The sequence below is a fragment of the Rana temporaria genome, chromosome 13 (genome assembly GCF_905171775.1).
Source record: "Rana temporaria chromosome 13, aRanTem1.1, whole genome shotgun sequence".
NCBI classification, from domain to species: domain Eukaryota; kingdom Metazoa; phylum Chordata; class Amphibia; order Anura; family Ranidae; genus Rana; species Rana temporaria.
In genome coordinates, this window is record NC_053501.1 from 547,349 (window position 1) to 572,104 (window position 24,756).

General features: G+C 49.8%; 1 protein-coding gene across 1 annotated transcript; it reads right to left on the reverse strand.

Annotated features, from left to right (window-relative positions):
* Positions 1–21,411: 21,411 nt before the first annotated feature.
* Positions 21,412–22,367, reverse strand: LOC120920476 (enterin neuropeptides-like). The gene is made up of 2 exons (XM_040332588.1): positions 22,221–22,367; positions 21,412–21,798 (listed from the first exon to the last, which is right to left on the reverse strand). Exons 1-2 carry the CDS (start codon positions 22,244–22,246, stop codon positions 21,513–21,515), a joined length of 312 nt encoding a protein of 103 aa, XP_040188522.1. The 5' UTR covers positions 22,247–22,367; the 3' UTR covers positions 21,412–21,512.
* Between the last annotated feature and the right edge of the window lie 2,389 nt (positions 22,368–24,756).

The following is a 24,756-nucleotide window of genomic DNA, read 5'->3' on the forward strand; positions in this document are numbered from 1 at the left end:
TAAACCATGAGGCCCAGACTCTCTTTAACATCTGAGTCCAGCCAATGAGGAGTCTACCTAGAGAGTGTGTTAAGTATATGTACTGCTTTATTGTTGTTATAGGCTCTATAGAGTGTGATATTCCTATTTTCTTGGGAAATAAATAAGATATTGTTTGCTAGCATATGTGTCTGTCTTCATAGCCATATTCTTAGGCCTAGCATACTCTTGATGGTCTAGCAATTATAGGGATATACAAATGGATGCACAAATAGGATCAGTAGTCAGCGGATCTCACCATCTTCTCCGCCTGCTATGAAGACTCATCCCCTTCATCCCGGAATACAGCAGTGGTGGTTGGAACAATTATCAACTCCAGGCTCGACTATGCAAACTCCCTCTACCTCGGACTCCCCAAATACCAGATTTCACGTCTACAAGTCGTCCAGAACACGGCAGCAAGACTGGTAACGGGAAAAAAAACCTGGGAATCAATCTCCCCGTTCCTAAGGACCCTTCATTGGCTAACCGTAAAGGATCGGGTCACATTCAAGACCCTCTGCCTCACTCACAAATGTATACAAGGAATCGCCCCCCAATATTTATGTGAGAAAATAAAATACCACAACCCCAATCGCGTTCTTCGATCAACCAACCAAAAGCTACTTCAAATCCCCAAGTCCCGCTACAAGTCTAAAGGAGAACGAAGATTTGCAGTCCAAGGTTCTCGGCTGTGGAATGGCGTTGCCAACTAACATTCGAATGGAAGAAAGTCATCGGGCCTTCAGAAAAAAACTCAAGACCCCCCTCTTCTGAAGGATAAGGAAGACATTGGATACCAAGCGCCTTGAGGCGATTCAGTTCGCATTTGTAGCGCTATACAAATTATTCACTCACTCACTCTTACAATTGGTACATATATGCAATAGCTATATAGGTTACAATAGAGTGTATAGTACTGAAATTGTTACTTCACATACCTATACAGATACATAGAGATAAAATACAAGAGGGAATATACAGTTAAGCCAGGCATTATACATTTCAGATGGCGGCGGAATTCATATAAATTATTACAATGATTTCAGGGAGTGGCTTCAGGTTCCCCAGGTTTCTTTAGAAAGACCAAGCAACCCTCGGGAATGCCTCCCAAACAAAAATTCAAAAGGGTGAAAACCCCGTGGAAGACTGGGGGACCGCTCTAATCGCAAACAACTGATACTGCAGCCTCAGTCTCTTCCATCTTTAGCCACCACCTTCTTTAGCACACTCTTGAGGGTTTCGTGAAACCGTTCTACTAAACCATCTGTCTGAGGGGGTAAACTGAAGTATGCGAATGCTTAATACTGAACACTTTGCACAATTGTTTCATTACCTTCGGCATGAAAGGAGTCCCTTGGTCGGTTAGAACCTCCTTTGGGATCCCAGTACGGGAAAACATGTGGAACAACTCTTTGGTGATAGTCTTGGAGGAAGCGTTCAAGTGAACAGTCTGGGTGTACCGGGTAGCCTAGGCCATGACCACTGATAGGGCCAGTAGTTAAGTCTGCCACAGGCCATCAGATCCATGGCAATTCGGGCAAAAGGAACCATTGGGCTACAGTAATGGGGCAAAGGGGCTGCCTGTTGACACTCAGGGCATGACTCACAGTAATTTTTCACATCGACATGTATCCCAGGTCAAAATAAGTGAATTCTTTGGTCTTTTCATAGGCCAGATGACCACCCATTGGATGTGTATGGGCAAGGTTAAGCACTGTCCTCCTATAGGGGCCAAGCACCACGAGTTGTTCCACAACCTCACCCCAAATTTTGTCAACCTGAGGTGACCCCTGAGACCCTAGAGTTGCCCAGTGTGCCGGAGCTAGAGGTTTCTCAGGACAACTTTGGGACTACCCGGTCACAAGATCATACAACATATCATGGTTAATCGTCATAGGAGGAAACACATTCTCCAGCCCCTGGGCTACCGGGTCCCATTGTTTACCTTCACATTTTTCCAGGCTTGTATAAGAGTAGGATCTTGTAACTGGGTGGTCCCGAAGTTGTCCCAAGAAACCTCTAGCCCCGGCACACTGGGCAACTCTAGGGTTTAAGGGGTCACCTCCGGTTCACCCACACAGACATGCTAGGGGAAAATACATTTTCATAAGGGGTCACCCCTACAGCATTTTCATCAATCTTTGGTTCAAAGGGTTTGGGTTTCCCCCTTGCAGTCCCAATAGGAAATCCAGAGTCAAGACTCTTCTCCTTTCCACTGCAAAGTTCCTGGAACAGCGGAAAGTCCCTCCCCAATATTACACTGTGCAACAGGATAGGGGACACATCTAACTTCATGGCAAACAGAACCTGAGTTGGTTTCAAAGGTGTTACCATGCACACATACAACTCCTACCTGATGCTGGGTCAGCTGTTCAGGGTCCACCAGCCTGGGATGGATCAGAGTGACCAGGCTTCCAGAGTCCAGGAGGGTACGCACACTTTTCCCCCTTTATCTTTACAATAGAGCATGGCATGTCCGGATTGGCGACTAGGCCCGGGGCGAGCAAACAGGGACAAGCATCAAGCTTCGTCATCTTCCATAGGCTCCGAGTTCAAGGGACAGTTAGCAACAATGTTACCCCACGCATTTCAGGACGTCCTCTTTTTGGCTTTACCAACTGTGTTACTGGGGTTGACCAGACGGCCATGGGAGGGTGGGGGGTCTTTAGACCATACGGGATTTTGCAGCTGCAGAGCCAGCACCAGAACATGCTTTGAATTTGGATCAGATTGCCTCACCCACCTCTGCAACTTAGGAGGTAGAGCTCTCAGGAACCGGTCCATTGCAACTCTTTGCACTATTTGGGGCCCTGCGAGTATCTCAAGCTGCAGCCACCGTTTGATCAGGTCATACATTTGGGAGCGGGGGGGGGGGTCCATCTGCCTTGAAACTCCAGCTGTGTACTCGCTGCCACAGAGACGCCAAGCCACCGCAAGATCTCAGCTTTTAGTTTGTCATTATCTGGGGCATCCTCAGCGGACAAGTCAAAGAATGCCCTTTGGGATTCCCCGGGTAACAGTGGTGCCACAAGCGCAGCCCAGCGGTCTTTAGGCCAGGCCTGGTATAAGGAAGGGAAATGGGATAGGGGAACCTGCGCAAGGTGAAAGCAATAATAAAGCAATTAAGGGTGGGTCCCGGGAGGCCAGGCCTGCCCCTCAGAATTGATCTCAAAACGTACATTGGAAGGCTTCCACATCATCCTGCAATGGCATCTTTTATAGAAGGCGACTTTTGGGGACTGGCAGGGTGACCCTGTGGAGACATTTGCAACCTGGGCTGGGATTCGCTGGAGTACTTGTGCCAAGGCCTGTCGGCCTTTCTCAGATCCCTGAGCCAAAGCAGCCACCAGTGGTGGAGCATCCATAGTGGGCGCAGGAGCGCTGCCCCCTCTCTCTTGCACCTCTCACTCAACAATAGATTCATGCATTGCATGAATCTACAGTGAGGAAAATAAGTATTTGAACACCCTGCTATTTTGCAAGTTCTCCCACTTGGAAATCATGGAGGGGTCTGAAATTGTCATCGTAGGTGCATATCCACTGTGAGAGACATAATCAAAAAAAAAAATTCCAGAAATCACAATTTATGATTTTTTAACTATTTATTTGTATGATACAGCTGCAAATAAGTATTTGAACACCTGTCTATCAGCTAGAATTCTGACCCTCAAAGACCTGTTAGTCTGCCTTTAAAATGTCCACCTCCACTCCATTTATTATCCTAAATTAGATGCACCTGTTTGAGGTCATTAGCTGCATAAAGACACCTGTCCACCCCATACAATCAGTAAGAATCCAACTACTAACATGGCCAAGACCAAAGAGCTGTCCAAAGACACTAGAGACAAAATTGTACACCTCCACAAGGCTGGAAAGGGCTACGGGGAAATTGCCAAGCAGCTTGGTGAAAAAAGGTCCACTGTTGGAGCAATCATTAGAAAATGGAAGAAGCTAAACATGACTGTCAATCTCCCTCGGACTGGGGCTCCATGCAAAATCTCACCTCGTGGGGTCTCAATGATCCTAAGAAAGGTGAGAAATCAGCCCAGGACTAAACGGGAGGAGCTGGTCAATGACCTGAAAAGAGCTGGGACCACCGTTTCCAAGGTTACTGTTGGTAATACACTAAGACGTCATGGTTTGAAATCATGCATGGCACGGAAGGTTCCCCTGCTTAAACCAGCACATGTCAAGGCCCGTCTTAAGTTTGCCAATGACCATTTGGATGATCCAGAGGAGTCATGGGAGAAAGTCATGTGGTCAGATGAGACCAAAATAGAACTTTTTGGTCATAATTCCACTAACCGTGTTTGGAGGAAGAAGAATGATGAGTACCATCCCAAGAACACCATCCCTACTGTGAAGCATGGGGGTGGTAGCATCATGCTTTGGGGGTGTTTTTCTGCACATGGGACAGGGCAACTGCACTGTATTAAGGAGAGGATGACCGGGGCCATGTATTGCGAGATTTTGGGCAACAACCTCCTTCCCTCAGTTAGAGCTTTGAAGATGGGTCGAGGCTGGGTCTTCCAACATGACAATGCCCCGAAGCACACAGCCAGGATAACCAAGGAGTGGCTCTGTAAGGAGCATATCAAGGTTCTGGTGTGGCCTAGCCAGTCTCCAGACCTAAACCCAATAGAGAATCTTTGGATGGAGCTCAAACTCCGTGTTTCTCAGCCACAGCCCAGAAACCTGACTGATCTAGAGAAGATCTGTGTGGAGGAGTGGGCCAAAATCCCTCCTCCAGTGTGTGCAAACCTGGTGAAAAACTACAAGAAACGTTTGACCTCTGTAATTGCAAACAAAGGCTACTGTACCAAATATTAACATTGATTTTCTCAGGTGTTCAAATACTTATTTGCAGCTGTATCATACAAATAAATAGTTAAAAAAATCATACATTGTGATTTCTGGAATTTTTTTTTTTGATTATGTCTCTCACAGTGGATATGCACCTACGATGACAATTTCAGACCCCTCCATGATTTCCAAGTGGGAGAACTTGCAAAATAGCAGGGTGTTCAAATACTTATTTTCCTCACTGTATCTATTGTCGCCGCTGCCGCCCCCTATTCAGGTGTCATAGCAGAGATGACATTGAGGACTCGGAGGGAACGTGGAGGAGGATGGCGGTGACCCGAGAAAGCTAAGTGCCGGGCGGGCAAACTGGCGGCATTTGATGGGGCAAACTGGCGGCATTTGATGGGGCAAACTGGCGGCAATTGATGGGCACAGTGGCAGCAATTGATGGGCACAGTGGCGGCAATTGATGGGCACAGTGGCGGCAATTGATGGGCACAGTGGCGGCAATTGATGGGCACAGTGGCGGCAATTGATGTTTTTTTTTTTTTTTTCAGTTTGTTTGTGCCACTCACAAAAATGTTGATCACCAGCCGCCACTGGCAGCCACCATTTTCTTGGTTTGGTGCTGCCGAGTAGCCAGCATTTTACTGGTTTCTTGTTGCTGAGCAGCCAACATTGGATTCATTTCTTGCTGTGCAGCATTACTTTGGCCCTCATCAAGTCCTCCTCCATGCTGCAGATTCACCAGTCCTCCTCCATGCTGCAGATTCACCAGTCCTCCTCCATGCTGCAGATTCACCAGTCCTCCTCCATGCTGCAGATTCACCAGTCCTCCTCCATGCTGCAGATTCACCATTACTCCGCAGTACAATGCGCTAGTAAGTGGTTTAGACGACACACTGCTGTCCTTTTAACACGACATTCACACAGCTCAATTCAATGCAGTCTTTTAACAACAGGTACACCGTGTAGCCATCAAACTTGCCTTCCAGCGAGGATCGGTAGAGGAATCGCACGCGACCGTTTCCACCAATTGTGGGCGATTGGCTTCAAATATTGAGTTCTCAGAGAGGTAATCCAGCCATGTGCGAAGCTAAGGGCTTCCTGCTCGTGTTTATTTGGTCAGCAACAGGCGAGGATTCCCACGCAGGGGTAGAAAAGCCTCAAAGAAAAAGTCCATCAAACAAAATGTAAGTCTCCCGGGGTAATAAATGGACGTCACAGAGTCGGCTTCAGTCCTTCAGGCTCCTTCCCTCACAGCCTGACCCTCTCAGAACCACCACTGATTCTACCAGGTGAGTCCAAATGATACCCCAGGTGGGGGAGGAGGTGTGGCCAGTCCTTAACCCCTTGCTGCCTACAGACCTTTCACTGTCACTCATTTATCTTAGAAACCTCAAGATCCTGCGTGGGAGATACACCCCATCTATCTATCACAGGGGCCGTCTGTCACACTGTGTGTTGAGTTATTCTGAGGGGACAGAAAATTTACACTGTTATACAAGCTGTACACTCACTACACAACCCCCCCCCCCCCCCGTGTACACTCACTACACAACATTGGAGATACAAAGGGCTAGATTCAGAAAGAATTTACGCCGGCGTATCTATTAATACGCCGCGTAAATTCAAATCTGCGCCGGCGTATCTTCTTTCTGTATTCAGAAAGCAAGATACGCGGAAATTAGGCTAAGATCCGACTGGCGTAAGTCTCTTACACCGTCGTATCTTAGGGTGCATATTTACGCTGGCCGCTAGGTGGCGCTGCCGTTGATTTCAGCGTATAATATGCAAATGAGATGGATACGCCAATTCAGAAACGTACGTGCGCCCGGCTGATTTTTTTACGTCGTGTGCGTAAGGCTTTTTCCGGTGTAACGTTACTCCTGCTATATGAGGCATTGCCAATGTTAAGTATGGACGTCGTTCCCGCGTCGAATTTTGAAAATTTGACGTCGTTTGCGTAAGTCGTTCGTGAATAGGGCTTTGCGTCAATTACGTTCACGTCGAAAGCATTGACTATTTGCGACGTGATTAGGAGCATGCGCACTGGGATACGTTCACGTCCGGCGCATGCGCCGTTCGCAAGAAACGTCATTTACGTGGGGTGATGTTTTATTTACATAAAACACGCCCACCTCCTGACAATTTGAATTCGGCGCACTTACGCCGGCAGATTTACGCTACGCCGCCGCAACTTACGGAGCAAGTGCTTTGTGAATACTGCACTTGCCCGTCTAAGTTGCGGAGGCGTAGCGTAAATAGGATACGCTACGCCCGCACAAACCTACGTCCCTCTACCTGAATCTAGCCCAAAGTATCATTTCTTCAGTGTTGTCACATGAAAAGATACAAGAAATGTGACTGAGGGGTGTACTTACTTTTGTGAGATATTGTTGTAGCGCCCCCTTGCTTTCGGCATGGGCACTACGCTAAAGTTAGTGGGAATGGGAGAGTTATCGTGGTTTGTCTAAATTTGGGACTTCTGACGTTCCAGAAATGTCCACTGGGTCAGTCTGTGGTCAGGGGTGCAATACCAACCCTTGCCGGCAGTTGGCGCCAGAGGGGTTCTGGCAGAGCAAGTTTTCCCCAGCAGCCAATCAGAGGAGTTTTCCCTCGCGGGGCATGCTGGGGGGGAGTATATCTGTGACGGGGGTCATGTGTTCTAAATTCTTTGCGGGGTCCCGGTTCCAGGTGCGGTATCCACCTTCAGGGTACGCGCATTCCATGTACCCGCCGGCGCGGCCCACCTGGCCAAAGCTGAAGGCTGCATTAAACCTCATCCTGGGGAGAAAGGGGACCCCAGTGCTTCGCTGGGTTCCTGGACCTGTTGAGAGGATCCCAGTCTGGGATCGGGCGTCCGGACCACTGACAGGTATGCTTGCTGTCATCCGGGGGCCTATATAGGAAAAGTCTACTGGGAGGATTCACTCTCTTTATTCACCTAAGTCCTTCATTGTGATTGGCCCGTGGCAGAGGCCCTAGAGCCGGGTCTGTGAGAGAGACCCTAGAGCCGGGTCTGTGAGAGAGACCCTAGAGCCGGGTCTGTGAGAGAGACCCTAGAGCCGGGTCTGTGAGAGAGGCCCTAGAGCCGGGTCTGTGAGAGAGATCCTAGAGCCGGGTCTGTGAGAGAGGCCCTAGAGCCGGGTCTGTGAGAGAGATCCTAGAGCCGGGTCTGTGAGAGAGACCCTAGAGCCGGGTCTGTGAGAGAGGCCCTAGAGCCGGGTCTGTGAGAGAGGCCCTAGAGCCGGGTCTGTGAGAGAGGCCCTAGAGCCGGGTCTGTGAGAGAGACCCTAGAGCCGGGTCTGTGAGAGAGGCCCTAGAGCCGGGTCTGTGAGAGAGACCCTAGAGCTGGGTCTGTGAGAGAAACCCTAGAGCTGGGTCTGTGAGAGAGACCCTAGAGCCGGGTCTGTGAGAGAGACCCTAGAGCCGGGTCTGTGAGAGAGACCCTAGAGCCGGGTCTGTGAGAGAGACCCTAGAGCCGGGTCTGTGAGAGAGACCCTAGAGCCGGGTCTGTGAGAGAGACCCTAGAGCCGGGTCTGTGAGAGAGACCCTAGAGCCGGGTCTGTGAGAGAGACCCTAGAGCCGGGTCTGTGAGAGAGGCCCTAGAGCCGGGTCTGTGAGAGAGGCCCTAGAGCCGGGTCTGTGAGAGAGACCCTAGAGCCGGGTCTGTGAGAGAGACCCTAGAGCCGGGTCTGTGAGAGAGACCCTAGAGCCGGGTCTGTGAGAGAGACCCTAGAGCCGGGTCTGTGAGAGAGACCCTAGAGCCGGGTCTGTGAGAGAGGCCCTAGAGCCGGGTCTGTGAGAGAGGCCCTAGAGCCGGGTCTGTGAGAGAGGCCCTAGAGCCGGGTCTGTGAGAGAGACCCTAGAGCCGGGTCTGTGAGAGAGACCCTAGAGCCGGGTCTGTGAGAGAGACCCTAGAGCCGGGTCTGTGAGAGAGACCTGTTCCTCCGAGTCAGTTCAGAGTGACCCTTCAGCTGCCAGGCCTATCATAGGGGTCTGTCCGGGGGGCACTTCACCCACTCCGAGCAGAGTGGCGACGAGTTACAGGATTGGTACTATACAGAGCAGTACTGACTCCGACATCCAATACCCAGGCCGGATACCGCAATGTTCTCTTTCCTTCATCAACCTTCCCAATACATGGTGATGTTGCCGTGATTGGCCTGCTGGACAATAAAGCATTGAGAACCTTTTATTGGCTGTCTGGACCTTCAATCACTACCGCTGTTCTCACAACTCCACCCCTAGACACCGCCAGGGTAACATAGGAGGCCGATCCCAAAATCAACCAGCTGCAATTGATGGGCACAGTGGCTGCAATTGATGGGCACAGTGGCAGCAATTGATGGGCACAGTGGCAGCAATTGATGTGTTTTTTTTTCAGTTTGTTTGTGCCCCCCCCCCCCCCAAAAAAAAAAATTGAGCACCAACCACCACTGCATAGCAGAGATTGTATTGATCCATTGGGTCCCCTGACCTCTCCTACCCCGGAGTCCTCTGTGCTGAACCCCCTCACCCCCTGCCCTTCCTCCACCCACCCACATTTTTATTATAGTGAATTCTGTGTATAGCTGTAGATAATAATAAAAAAACGTCTGATGTAGTTCCCTGTACGCGGCCGTCCCCGGCTATCCTGTAAATCGCTCAATCACATGAACATTGCATTACATCCGGATCAATACATGTGAAGATTTATCTAATCGGGGAAAGGCGAAGGCTGTGCGAGTCCTCGGGGCGTTCAATACTTCGTAAAGATATATTTCATCCTCTATTGTACACGTCGCCTAAATCTTAAGTGGGATTTTTTCCGGGGGGGGGGGGGGGTGTTTACTGCGCCCATAAAATACATCCCCGCTCCATAAACCGTTCATTCTGCAGATTTACGTTCTGATGGAAGCGCGTGCACGGCCCATAAAATCTCCGCACTTTTTCCAGTACAGTACATTTTATGGTCCTCCATGTCACATCAATTTATAGCAGCGCAGTCAGCGCCATTTACGGAACGCCTCACAATGTAAATAAGAGGATTTATATTTATGTGATCGCCAAGATCAAAGATTTCTTGCAATAAATAAATAAATAAAAGAACCCAGCCCCCCCCCCCTCCCCCTCTGGGCAATAAATGTACATTGCAGGGATTAAAACAAACTTTATATCAGATTCCAACCTTTTGTTGCAGTGAAAAAATAGCGGTTTGTCCCCCCCATTGTCAGGAAAGGGTTCACCCGTTGGTGGCGCTGTGGATCGCAGTACCGGTGTCAACCAGCGGGTGTCTTCTAACACTCAGGATCTGTAGTGGAGGGATTCACCTGCTGGTGGCACTGTTAGATCCTTGGGCTGTAGTACCGGTGTCCGCCAGCGGGTGCCTCCCGGCAGTGTGGAGCAGACAGCACCTCCTGCGATCAGGTGTCACTTGAGGGTAATTACAGGCATGCATATAAATACCCAACAAGCACTCATATGCTTGCCTTGGTATCGTCCCTGCACCCTGACCTGCTAGCCTGTTGCCTGAACCTGATCCTGTCCTTCCTGTGTTCCTGTTCCCTTACATTCCTGCTCTGTAGCTTGATCCCGATCCTGATTCAGAGCCTGATCACCAGCCTATCCTGATCCTGTTCCCTTACATTCCTGCCCTGTAGCCTTATCCTGTACCCGATCCTGATCCCGAGCCTATCCTGATCCTGTCCTTCCTGTGTTCCTGTTCCCTTACATTCATGCCCTGTAGCCTGATCCTGAGCCTGTACCCGATCCTGATCCCGAGCCTATCCTGATCCTATCCTTCCTGTTCCCTTACATTCCTGCCCTGTAGCCTGATCCTGTACCCGATCCTGATCCCGAGCCTATCCTGATCCTGATCCTGTACCCGATCCCGAGCCTATCCTGATCCTGTCCCTCCTGTGTTCCTGTTCCCTTACATTCCTGCCCTGTAGCCTGATCCTGAGCCTGTACCCGATCCTGATTCAGAGCCTGATCACCAGCCTATCCTGATCCTGTTCCCTTACATTCATGCCCTGTAGCCTGATCCTGAGCCTGTACCCGATCCTGATCCCGAGCCTATCCTGATCCTATCCTTCCTGTGTTCCTGTTCCCATACATTCATGCCCTGTAGCCTGATCCTGTACCCGATCCTGATCCCCGAGCCTATCCTGATCCTGTCCCTCCTGTGTTCCTGTTCCCTTACATTCCTGCCCTGTAGCCTGAACCTGATCCTGATCCTGTACCCGATCCTGAGCATATCCTGATCCTGTCCCTCCTGTGTTCCTGTTCCCTTACATTCCTGCCCTGTAGCCTGATCCTGTACCCGATCCTGATCCCGAGCCTATCCTGATCCTGTCCCTCCTGTGTTCCTGTTCCCTTACATTCCTGCCCTGTAGCCTGATCCTGACCATGTACCCGATCCTGATCCCGAGCCTATCCTGATCCTATCCTTCCTGTTCCCTTACATTCCTGCCCTGTAGCCTGAACCTGTACCCGATCCTGATCCCGAGCCTATCCTGATCCTATCCTTCCTGTTCCTTTACATTCCTGCCCTGTAGCCTGATCCTGAGCCTGTACCCGATCCTGATTCAGAGCCTGATCCTGAGCCTATCCTGATCCTGTCCCTCCTGTGTTCCTGTTCCCTTACATTCCTGCCCTGTAGCCTGAACCTGTACCCGATCCTGATCCTGTCCCTCCTGTGTTCCTGTTTCTTTACATTCATGCCCTGTAGCCTGATCCTGAGCCTGTACCTGATCCTGATCCTGATCCTGTCCCTCCTGTGTTCCTGTTCCCTTACATTCCTGCCCTGTAGCCTGATCCTGAGCCTGTACCCGATCCTGATCCTGTCCCTCCTGTGTTCCTGTTTCTTTACATTCATGCCCTGTAGCCTGAACCTGATCCTGTACCCGATCCTGATTCAGAGCCTGATCACCAGCCTATCCTGATTCTGTTCCCTTACATTCATGCCCTGTAGCCTGATCCTGAGCCTGTACCCGATCCTGATCCTGTCCCTCCTGTGTTCCTGTTTCTTTACATTCATGCCCTGTAGCCTGATCCTGAGCCTATCCTGATCCTGTCCCTCCTGTGTTCCTGTTCCCTTACATTCCTGCCCTGTAGCCTGAACCTGAGCATGTACCCGATCCTGAGCCCGAGCCTATCCTGATCCTATCCTTCCTGTTCCTTTACATTCCTGCCCTGTAGCCTGATCCTGAGCCTGTACCCGATCCTGATTCAGAGCCTAATCACGAGCCTATCCTGATCCTATCCTTCCTGTTCCCTTACATTCATGCCCTGTAGCCTGATCCTGAGCCTGTACCTGATCCTGTCCCTCCTGTGTTCCTGTTCCCTTACATTCATGCCCTGTAGCCTGATCCTGAGCCTGCACCCGATCCTGATTCAGAGCCTGAGCCTATCCTGATCCTGTCCCTCCTGTGTTCCTGTTCCCTTACATTCCTGCCCTGTAGCCTGATCCTGAGCCTGTACCCGATCCTGATTCAGAGCCTGAGCCTATCCTGATCCTGTCCCTCCTGTGTTCCTGTTCCCTTACATTCATGCCCTGTAGCCTGATCCTGAGCCTGTACCCGATCCTGATTCAGAGCCTGAGCCTATCCTGATCCTGTCCCTCCTGTGTTCCTGTTCCCTTACATTCCTGCCCTGTAGCCTGATCCTGAGCCTGTACCCGATCCTGATTCAGAGCCTGAGCCTATCCTGATCCTGTCCTTCCTGTGTTCCTGTTCCCTTACATTCATGCCCTGTAGCCTGATCCTGAGCCTGTACCCGATCCTGATCCTGTCCCTCCTGTGTTTCTGTTCCTTTACATTCCTGCCCTGTAGCCTGGACCTGATCCTGAGCCTGTACCCGATCCTGAGCATATCCTGAACCTGTCCTTCCTGTGTTCCTGTTCCCTTACATTCCTGCCCTGTAGCCTGATCCTGTACCCGATCCTGATCCTGTACCCGATCCTGATCCTGTCCTTCCTGTGTTCCTGTTCCCTTACATTCCTGCCCTGTAGCCTGATCCTGTCCACCTTCCTCCTCTCCTGTCATACCCTTGTTCCTCTGCTGTTCCTGTGTATGACCCTGGCCTGGCTGCGTATATAATTCTGGTATTTCCCTTGGGTTGTATAGAATTATTTGTTGTCTGGTTGGTTGGTTGTGTTTGTATTTGGGGTGTTTTACTTATTTATCGCTTATCTTCAATAAACATTATTATTATTCACCTTCTATATGTTTTGGTGTCCTTTGTCGCAGTTCACACCATTCTGGTCACACCTGGTTTATGACGCCCATGTCCTGTGCAGACTGGTTCTGAATGAGAAAGTCTGGTTCAATTATAATCACCTGGTGCACTCTCAGTGTTCTGATGAGGAAAGGTGCCAGGTCTGCATCCCTTTAGAAGTCTAGAACTCTTTGGGAGTATCCCCCCCCCCCAAAAAATGAAATTTTTGTTGCAGAGGATCCCTAAAATCTGACTGGTACCTTAGTGCAGAGTTCTGGCAGAATCAGTGAGCCAATCACAGGAGCAGGAAATGACATTTCTGGGGGCGGTCTTTATACGCCTCCAGGTTATCCCATTGGATGGAATTTTACAAAAACACGACTGATTAATAACATTGTGACTTGTGGAGAAAATGTGAATCTTATTTATTCATTTTTCCCATGACAGTGGAGTTGCCCTTTAATCACTTTCTGCTCCAGTGTGAGTCTCCAGGGGAGGAGCTCCAAGGACATCCCCCCGGGGGCGCTCTGTGTCCAATCACAGCTGGTCACTCTCCTTTCCTCACACAGAGACAGCGTGACAGGGCACAGTACATTGTATAACATGATAATCAACCCCGTGTTTATCAGTGCCCATCAGTGTCACCTCATCATTGCAGTCTCGTCAGTGCAGCTTACCAGTGCCCATCAGTGAAGCCCCATCACTGCAGCCTCATCAGTACCCATCAGTGCAGCTTATCAGTGCCCATTAGTGCAGCTTATCAGTGCCCATCAGTGCAGCCTCATCATTACTGCCTCATCAGTACACATCAGTGCATCCTCAGCAGGCCCATTAGTGTAGCCTTTCAGTGCCCATCAGTGCAGCCTCATCAGTATACATCAGTGCAGCCTCATCAGTGCCCATTAGTGCAGTTTATCAGTGCACCCTAATCAGTGCCCATTAAAGCAGCTTATCGGTGCCCATCAGTGCCGCCTCATCAGTACACATCAGTGCCCATTAGCGCAGCTTATCAGTACACATCAGTGCATCCTCAGCAGTGCCCATCAGTGCAGCCTCATCGGTGCTGCCCCATCATGCCCATTAGTGTAGCTTATCAGTGCTGCCTCATCAGTACACATCAGTGCCCCTTAGAGCAGCTTAACAGTGCCCATCAGTGGTGCCTCATCAGTGCAGCCTCAGCAGTGCCCATAAGTGCAGCTTATCTGAGCCTATTAGAGCAGCTTCCCAGTGCCCATCAGTACTGCCTCACCAGAACACATCAGTGAAGAAAAATGACACATTCTAAAATTTTTATAACAAAGTAAAGCTTTTCTTTTGTTTCAAAATGTTTCCTTTTTTTATTAATAGAGCAAAGAATGAAATCCCCAGAAGTGATTAAATGGCACCAAAAGAAATGATAAAAACTTCCTGTGTGCCGTGTCACCTGACCGCGCAATTGTCATTCAAAGTGTGACAGCGCTGAAATATGAACATTGGCCTGGGCAGGAAGGGGGTGAAAGTGCCCGGTATTGGGGGGGGCAGGAGGGGGGTGAAAGTGCCCGGTATTGGGGGGGGCAGGAGGGGGGTGAAAGTGCCCGGTATTGGGGGGGCAGGAGGGGGGGGAAAGTGCCCGGTATTGGGGGGGGGCAGGAGGGGGGTGAAAGTGCCCGGTATTGGGGGGGCAGGAGGGGGGTGAAAGTGCCCGGTATTGGGGGGGGCAGGAGGGGGGTGAAAGTGCCCGGTATTGGGGGGGGGGGCAGGAGGGGGGTGAAAGTGCCCGGTATTGGGGAGGGGGCACTGACCACTATTGTGAGGGACACCTCTCCACTGACCACTATTGTGAGGGACACCTCTCCACTGACCACTATTGTGAGGGACACTTCTCCACTGACCACTATTGTGAGGGACACTTCTCCACTGACCACTATTGTGAGGGACACCTCTCCACTGACCACTATTGTGAGGGACACCTCTCCACTAACCACTATTGTGAGGGACACCTCTCCACAGACCACTATTGTGAGGGACACCTCTCCACAGACCACTATTGTGAGGGACACCTCTCCACAGACCACTATTGTGAGGGACACCTCTCCACTGACCACTATTGTGAGGGACACCTCTCCACAGACCACTATTGTGAGGGACACCTCTCCACAGACCACTATTGTGAGGGACACCTCTCCACTGACCATTATTGTGAGGGACACCTCTCCACAGACCATTATTGTGAGGGACACCTCTCCATGACCACTATTGTGAGGGACACCTCTCCACAGACCACTATTGTGAGGGACACCTCTCCACAGACCACTATTGTGAGGGACACCTCTCCACTGACCACTATTGTGGGGGACACCTCTCCACTGACCATTATTGTGAGGGACACCTCTCCATGACCACTATTGTGAGGGACACCTCTCCACAGACCACTATTGTGAGGGACACCTCTCCACAGACCACTATTGTGAGGGACACCTCTCCACAGACCACTATTGTGAGGGACACCTCTCCACTGACCACTATTGTGAGGGACACCTCCCCACAGACCACTATTGTGAGGAACACCTCTCCACTGACCACTATTGTGAGGGACACCTCTCCACTGACCACTATTGTGAGGGACACCTCTCCACTGACCACTATTGTGAGGGACACCTCCCCACAGACCACTATTGTGAGGAACACCTCTCCACTGACCACTATTGTGAGGGACACCTCTCCACTGACCACTATTGTGAGGGACACCTCTCCACTGACCACTATTGTGAGGGACACCTCTCCACTGACCACTATTGTGGGGGACACCTCTCCACTGACCATTATTGTGAGGAACACCTCTCCACTGACCACTATTGTGAGGGACACCTCTCCACAGACCACTATTGTGGGGGACACCTCTCCACTGACCACTATTGTGAGGGACACCTCTCCACTGACCACTATTGTGAGGGACACCTCTCCACTGACCACTATTGTGAGGGACACCTCTCCATGACCACTATTGTGAGGGACACCTCTCCACAGACCACTATTGTGAGGGACACCTCTCCACAGACCACTATTGTGAGGGACACCTCTCCACTGACCATTATTGTGAGGGACACCTCTCCATGACCACTATTGTGAGGGACACCTCTCCACAGACCACTATTGTGAGGGACACCCCTCCACTGACCACTATTGTGAGGGACACCTCTCCACTGACCACTATTGTGAGGGATACACCACGCCACAGACCACTATTGTGAGGGACACCTCTCCACTGACCACTATTGTGAGGGACACCTCTCCACTGACCACTATTGTGAGGGACACCTCTCCACTGACCACTATTGTGAGGGATACCTCTCCATGACCACTATTGTAAGGGACACCTCTCCACTGACCATTATTGTGAGGGACACCTCTCCACTGACCACTATTGTGAGGGACACCTCTCCACTGACCACTATTGTGAGGGACACCTCTCCACAGACCACTATTGTGAGGGACACCTCTCCATGACCACTATTGTGAGGGACACCTCTCCATGACCACTATTGTGGGGGACACCTCTCCACTGACCATTATTGTGAGGGACACCTCTACACTGACCACTATTGTGGGGGACACCTCTCCACTGACTACTATTGTGAGGGACACCTCTCCACTGACCACTATTGTGAGGGACACCTCTCCACTGACCACTATTGTGAGGGACACCTCTCCACTGACCACTATTGTGAGGGACACCTCTCCACTGACCACTATTGTGAGGGACACCTCTCCACTGACCACTATTGTGGGGGACACCTCTCCACAGACCACTATTGTGAGGGACACCCCTCCACTGACCACTATTGTGAGGGACACCTCTCCACTGACCACTATTGTGAGGGATACACCACGCCACAGACCACTATTGTGAGGGACACCTCTCCACTGACCATTATTGTGAGGGACACCCCTCCACTGACCACTATTGTGAGGGAAACTTCTCCACTGACCACTATTGTGAGGGACACCTCTCCACTGACCACTATTGTGAGGGACACCTCTCCACTGACCACTATTGTGAGGGACACCTCTCCACTGACCACTATTGTGAGGGATACCTCTCCATGACCACTATTGTAAGGGACACCTCTCCACTGACCATTATTGTGAGGGACACCTCTCCACTGACCACTATTGTGAGGGACACCTCTCCACTGACCACTATTGTGAGGGACACCTCTCCACAGACCACTATTGTGAGGGACACCTCTCCATGACCACTATTGTGAGGGACACCTCTCCATGACCACTATTGTGGGGGACACCTCTCCACTGACCATTATTGTGAGGGACACCTCTACACTGACCACTATTGTGGGGGACACCTCTCCACTGACTACTATTGTGAGGGAAACTTCTCCACTGACCACTATTGTGAGGGACACCTCTCCACAGACCACTATTGTGAGGGACACCTCTCCACTGACCATTATTGTGAGGGACACACCACGCCACAGACCACTATTGTGAGGGACACCTCTCCACTGACCACTATTGTGAGGGACACCTCTCCACTGACCACTATTGTGAGGGACACCTCTCCACTGACCACTATTGTGAGGGACACCTCTCCACTGACCACTATTGTGAGGGACACCTCTCCACTGACCACTATTGTGAGGGACACCTCTCCACTGACCACTATTGTGAGGGACACCTCTCCACTGACCACTATTGTGAGGGACATCTCTCCACTGACCACTATTGTGAGGGACACCTCTCCACAGACCACTATTGTGAGGGACACCTCTCCACTGACCACTATTGTAAGGGACACCTCTCCACTGACCACTATTGTGAGGGATACCTCTCCATGACCACTATTGTGAGGGACACCTCTACACTGACCACTATTGTGAGGGACACCTCTCCACAGACCACTATTGTGAGGGACACCTTTCCACTGACCACTATTGTGAGGGACACCTCTCCACAGACCATTATTGTGAGGGACACCTCTCCACAGACTACTATTGTGAGGGACACCTCTCCACTGACCACTATTGTGAGGGACACCTCTCCACAGACCATTATTGTGAGGGATACCTCTCCACAGACTACTATTGTGATGGACACCTCTCCACTGACCACTATTGTGAGGGACACCTCTCCACTGACCACTATTGTAAGGGACACCTCTCCACTGACCACTATTGTGAGGGACACCTCTCCACAGACCACTATTGTGAGGGACACCTTTCCACTGACCACTATTGTGAGGGACACCTCTCCACAGACCATTATTGTGAGGGACACCTCTCCACAGACTACTATTGTGAGGGACACCTCTCCACTGACCACTATTGTGAGGGACACCTCTCCACAGACCATTATTGTGAGGGACACCTCTCCACTGACCACTATTGTGAGGGACACCTCTCCACAGACCACTATTGTGAGGGACACCTCTCCACTGACCCCTATTGTGAGGGACACTTCTCCACTGACCACTATTGTGAGGGACACCACGCCACAGACCACAATTGTGAGGGACACTTCTCCATGACCACTATTGTGAGGGACACCTCTCCACTGACCACTATTGTGAGGGACACCTCTCCACAGACCACTATTGTGAGGGACACCTCTCCACTGACCACTACTGTAAGGGACACCTCTCCACTGACCACTATTGTAAGGGACACCTCTCCACTGACCACTATTGTGAGGGATACACCACGCCACAGACCACTATTGTGAGGGACACCTCTCCACTGACCACTATTGTAAGGGACACCTCTACATGACCACTATTGTGAGGGACACCTCTCCACAGACCACTATTGTGAGGGACACCTCTCCACTGACCACTATTGTGAGGGACACCTCTCCACTGACCACTATTGTGAGGGACACCTCTCCACTGACCACTATTGTGAGGGACACCTCTCCACTGACCACTATTGTGAGGTACACCTCTCCACTGACCACTATTGTGAGGGACACCTCTCCACTGACCACTATTGTGAGGGACACCTCTCCACAGACCACTATTGTGAGGGACACCTCTCCACTGACCCCTATTGTGAGGGACACCTCTCCACTGACCACTATTGTGAGGGACATACCACACCACAGACCACTATTGTGAGGGACACTTCTCCACTGACCACTATTGTGAGGGACACCACGCCACAGACCACAATTGTGAGGGACACCTCTCCACTGACCACTATTGTGAGGGACACCTCTCCACTGACCACTATTGTGAGGGACACCTCTCCACTGACCACTATTGTAAGGGACACCTCTCCACTGACCACTATTGTGAGGGACACCTCTCCACTGACCACTATTGTGAGGGACACCTCTCCACTGACCACTATTGTGAGGGACACCTCTCCACTGACCACTATTGTGAGGGACACCTCTCCACTGACCACTATTGTGAGGGACACCTCTCCACTGACCACTATTGTAAGGGACACCTCTCCACAGACCACAATTGTGAGGGACACCTCTCCACTGACCACTATTGTGAGGGACACCTCTCCACTGACCACTATTGTGAGGGACACCTCTCCACTGACCACTATTGTGAGGGACACCTCTCCACAGACCACTATTGTGAAGGACACCTCTCCACTGACCACTATTGTGAGGGACACCTCTCCACTGACCACTATTGTGAGGGACACCTCCCCACAGACCCCTATTGTGAGGGACACCTCTCCACTGACCACTATTGTGAGGGACACCTCTCCACTGACCATTATTGTGAGGGACACCTCTACACTGACCACTATTGTGGGGGACACCTCTCCACTGACTACTATTGTGAGGGACACCTCTCCACTGACCACTATTGTGAGGGACACCTCTCCACTGACCACTATTGTGAGGGACACCTCTCCACTGACCACTATTGTGAGGGACACCTCTCCACAGACCCCTATTGTGAGGGACACCTCTCCACAGACCACTATTGTGAGGGACACCTCTCCACAGACCCCTATTGTGAGGGACATACCACACCACAGACCCCTATTGTGAGGGACACCTCTCCACAGACCACTATTGTGAGGGACACCTCTCCACAGACCCCTATTGTGAGGGACATACCACACCACTGACCCCTATTGTGAGGGACACCTCTCCACTGACCACTATTGTGAGGGACACCTCTCCACTGACCACTATTGTGAGGGACACCTCTCCACTGACCACTATTGTGAGGGACACCTCTCCACTGACCACTATTGTGAGGGACACCTCTCCACTGGCCACTATTGTGAGGGACACCTCTCCAATGATCATCAATGTAAGGGGGCACCCCACTACTATACACCAATACGAGGGGTCTTTGCTGACCTCTAAAATAAGCGGGCATGACACTGACCACCAATGTAGGGTAACACTTTTTTACTGACCACCAATGTAGGGTAACACTTATTCACTGACCACCAATGAGAATTATGTAGCAGCACTGAGGGGGAAGCGGTTTGGATGATACATAAGAAAGGAAAACACATTTTTTTTTGTATAAACAATTTGTATTTATTTCATTTTTCATCACATTATGATTATCAATCCGTTTCTTGTTACATGGAATGGAAGAAATAAATCATTTTCATAAAAGCTACAAAATACGAGAGGTGCTGAGTTTGTATTTTTCTGCTGGTAAATCGACATTTCTTACGGATAAAAGTTACCGACAGACAGGGGGGCGGGGTCCCGATTCTGCGGGGTGTAAACATCTATACCGTCCCCAATTGTGTATTCATCATCGTCGTCTATAGAGGTCTGTCTGTGCACCGGAACCTTCTCCACCGGAAACACAACCCTATATTCCGGAACCTTCTTCACGGGAAACACAACTCTATATTCCGGAACCTTCTCCACCGGAAACACAACTCTATATTCCGGAACCTTCTTCACCGGAAACACAACTCTATATTCCGGAACCTTCTTCACCAGAAACACAACTCTATATTCCGGAACCTTCTTCACCGGAAACACAACTCTATATTCCGGAACCTTCTTCACCGGAAACACAACTCTATATTCCGGAACCTTCTTCACCAGAAACACAACTCTATATTCCGGAAACCTTCTTCACCGGAAACACAACTCTATATTCCGGAACCTTCTTCACCGGAAACACAACTCTATATTCCGGAACCTTCTTCACCGGAAACACAACCCTATATTCCGGAACCTTCTTCACCAGAAACACAACTCTATGTTCCAGAACCTTCTTCACCGGAAACACAACTCTATATTCCGGAACTTTCTTCACCGGAAACACAACTCTATATTCCGGAACCTTCTTCACCGGAAACACAACCCTATATTCCGGAACCTTCTTCACCGGTAACACAACTCTATATTCAGGAACCTTCTTCACCGGAAACACAACTCTATATTCCGGAACCTTCTTCACCGGAAACACAACTCTATATTCCGGAACCTTCTTCACCGGAAACACAACTCTATATTCCGGAACCTTCTTCACCGGAAACACAACTCTATATTCCAGGAAACTTCTTCACCGGAAACACAACTCTATATTCCGGAACCTTCTTCACCGGAAACACAACTCTATATTCCGGAACCTTCTTCACCGGAAACACAACTCTATATTCCGGAACCTTCTTCACCGGAAACACAACTCTATATTCCGGAACCTTCTTCACTGGAAACACAACTCTATATTCAGGAACCTTCTTCACCGGAAACACAACTCTATATTCCGGAACCTTCTTCACCGGAAACACAACTCTATATTCCGGAACCTTCTTCACCGGAAACACACCCCTTCAGGGCCCATTTACACCTTTCCTGGGCAGGTTATTGGCAGAACATTGAAAGGAAAGAGCGGACCCAACGCACATGAATGGGAATTGGTTGCACGTATATTTCCTTCCTCTGGTGGGTAATAGAATGTGTATATGGAGCTTTTCTATTGGTTGAACTCAACGGATTTGTGTCTTTTTCAATCTATGTAACTATGTTGCATTAACACAACTCACCAGATCGGCAAAATGTGATTGGGCCCCGAATATCGGGAGAATAGATATATGGTGCCACCATTACCATAGCCAATGACGTCATGTATCCTGGCCCTAAAAAATTGATGGTGAACCCTGGCACCCCAGATGTTTTGGGACTACATTTCCCATGATGCTCACCCACACTGCAGCGTGCCTGAGCATCATGGGAAATGTAGTCCCAAAACATCCGTGGTGCCAAGGTTCTCCATCGCTGCCCTAAAGCATCATTGGTTCTTACGGTGCTGGTGACCGGCCAATCCACACTATGGCAACTCATCACCGGGTGATCCGGGGACAACAGGGTCCTGTGGTGGGGGCAACCGGGGGGGGGGGGGACCCTGACTGTACTGAGAAAGCCTGAACTAGAGTCATAACATTCCATGGGCTGCTCCTTCCTCTGTAATAATTCGAATAATCTCTATATAAATCCAACATCTGTTACAATGTAACTCTTACAATCTCTTTCCTGTTACAATAGAAATCTTACAATCCGTCGTCTGTTACAATGTAATCCTATAATAGAACTCTTCCTATAGATAATATAGAAGGATATTCCGATAGAACTCTTCCTATAGATAATATAGAAGGATATTCCGACTCTTCCTATAGATAATATAGAAGGATATTCCGACTCTTCCTATAGATAATATAGAAGGATATTCCGACTCTTCCTATAGATAATATAGAAGGATATTCCGACTCTTCATAGATAATATAGAAGGATATTCCGACTCTTCATAGATAATATAGAAGGATATTCCGACTCTTCATAGATAATATAGAGGGATATTCCGACTCTTCATAGATAATATAGAAGGATATTCCGACTCTTCCTATAGATAATATAGAAGGATATTCCGACTCTTCCTATAGATAATATAGAAGGATATTCCGACTCTTCCTATAGATAATATAGAAGGATATTCCGACTCTTCATAGATAATATAGAGGGATATTCCGACTCTTCATAGATAATATAGAAGGATATTCCGACTCTTCATAGATAATATAGAAGGATATTCCGACTCTTCATAGATAATATAGAAGGATATTCCGACTCTTCCTATAGATAATATAGAAGGATATTCCGACTCTTCTTATAATATTTCTATCTCTCTATAGAATTTCTGTCATAAAATTTGCAGCGATGATCACAAAGTAAAATCCTATCAGGAATCGTCATTCATCTCAGCCAGTCCAATGGAATTCCGGGAAATAAATAACGAGATCCCGAAAATAGAAACACGGAAATGAGCTAAAATGTCAGCGAGACGATCCGTCCAATCCCTGAACATTGCGCTCTTTGTTAAAGTGGAGGTTCACCCTATAAAAAAATTCTAACACTACATCCAGCACCGTGCTGCATATAAAATGACACTGACCCTTTTTTTTTTGCCGTAGATATAGTTTACCCGTGGAATTCACCGCGGCTTCCGAGTAGGGAATCCTGCGGGAGTGGGCGTTCCTATTGTCATGTCAATTGATTGACATGCTAAACGACGGCGCACACAGCGTGTCACGACTTCCCGAAGGAAGCTCGGGTCGGCTCTATTCGGCGCCGGTGCGCAGGCGCCGAATAGAGCCGAGCCTTCCTCGGGAAGTCGTGACACGCTGTGTGCGCCGTCGTTTAGCATGTCAATCAATTGACATGACAATAGGAACGCCCACTCCCGCAGGATTCCCTACTCGGAAGCCGCGGTGAATTCCACGGGTAAACGATATCTACGGCAAAAAAAAAAGGGTCAGTGTCATTTTATATGCAGCACGGTGCTGGATGTAGTGTTAGAATTTTTTTATAGGGTGAACCTCCACTTTAATATTGATACATAAAAATTAAAGCCCAACAGCAGCCAAGCAGTTTTCCTTTTCTACGGAGGAAGGGTTAGCAGCCGGTGTCACTGTGTCCCAGGACTCTGCAGTCACTAGATCTGCTCTCCCCAGGACTCTGCAGTCACTAGATCTGCTCTCCCCAGGACTCTGCAGTCACTATATCTGCTCTCCCCAGGACTCTGCAGTCACTAGATCTGCTCTCCCCAGGACTCTGCAGTCACTAGATCTGCTCTCCCCAGGACTCTGCAGTCACTAGATCTGCTCTCCCCAGGACTCTGCAGTCACTAGATCTGCTCTCCCCAGGACTCTGCAGTCACTAGATCTGCTCCCCCCAGGACTCTGCAGTCACTAGATCTGCTCTCCCCAGGACTCTGCAATCACTATATCTGCTCCCCCCAGGACTCTGCAGTCACTATATCTGCTCCCCCCAGGACTCTGCAGTCACTACATCTGCTCTCCCCAGGACTCTGCACAGTCACTACATCTGCTCTCCCCAGGACTCTGCAGTCACTATATCTGCTCCCCCCAGGACTCTGCAGTCACTAGATCTGCTCTCCCCAGGACTCTGCAGTCACTAGATCTGCTCTCCCCAGGACTCTGCAGTCACTATATCTGCTCTCCCCAGGACTCTGCAGTCACTATATCTGCTCTCCCCAGGACTCTGCAGTCACTAGATCTGCTCCCCCCAGGACTCTGCAGTCACTAGATCTGGTAAAAGTCAGCAGCTACAGGATTTATACCAGCTGACTATTTTTTTTTTGTGGGGGGGGGGGGGTCAAAACCAGAAATCACAACCTGCCAGGAGCTTAAACCCCCCCCCCCCCAAATCCATCCAAATATAAAAATAAAAATGGCCTTGGCTGGAGTTGGACTAAATTTTTTAAAAACT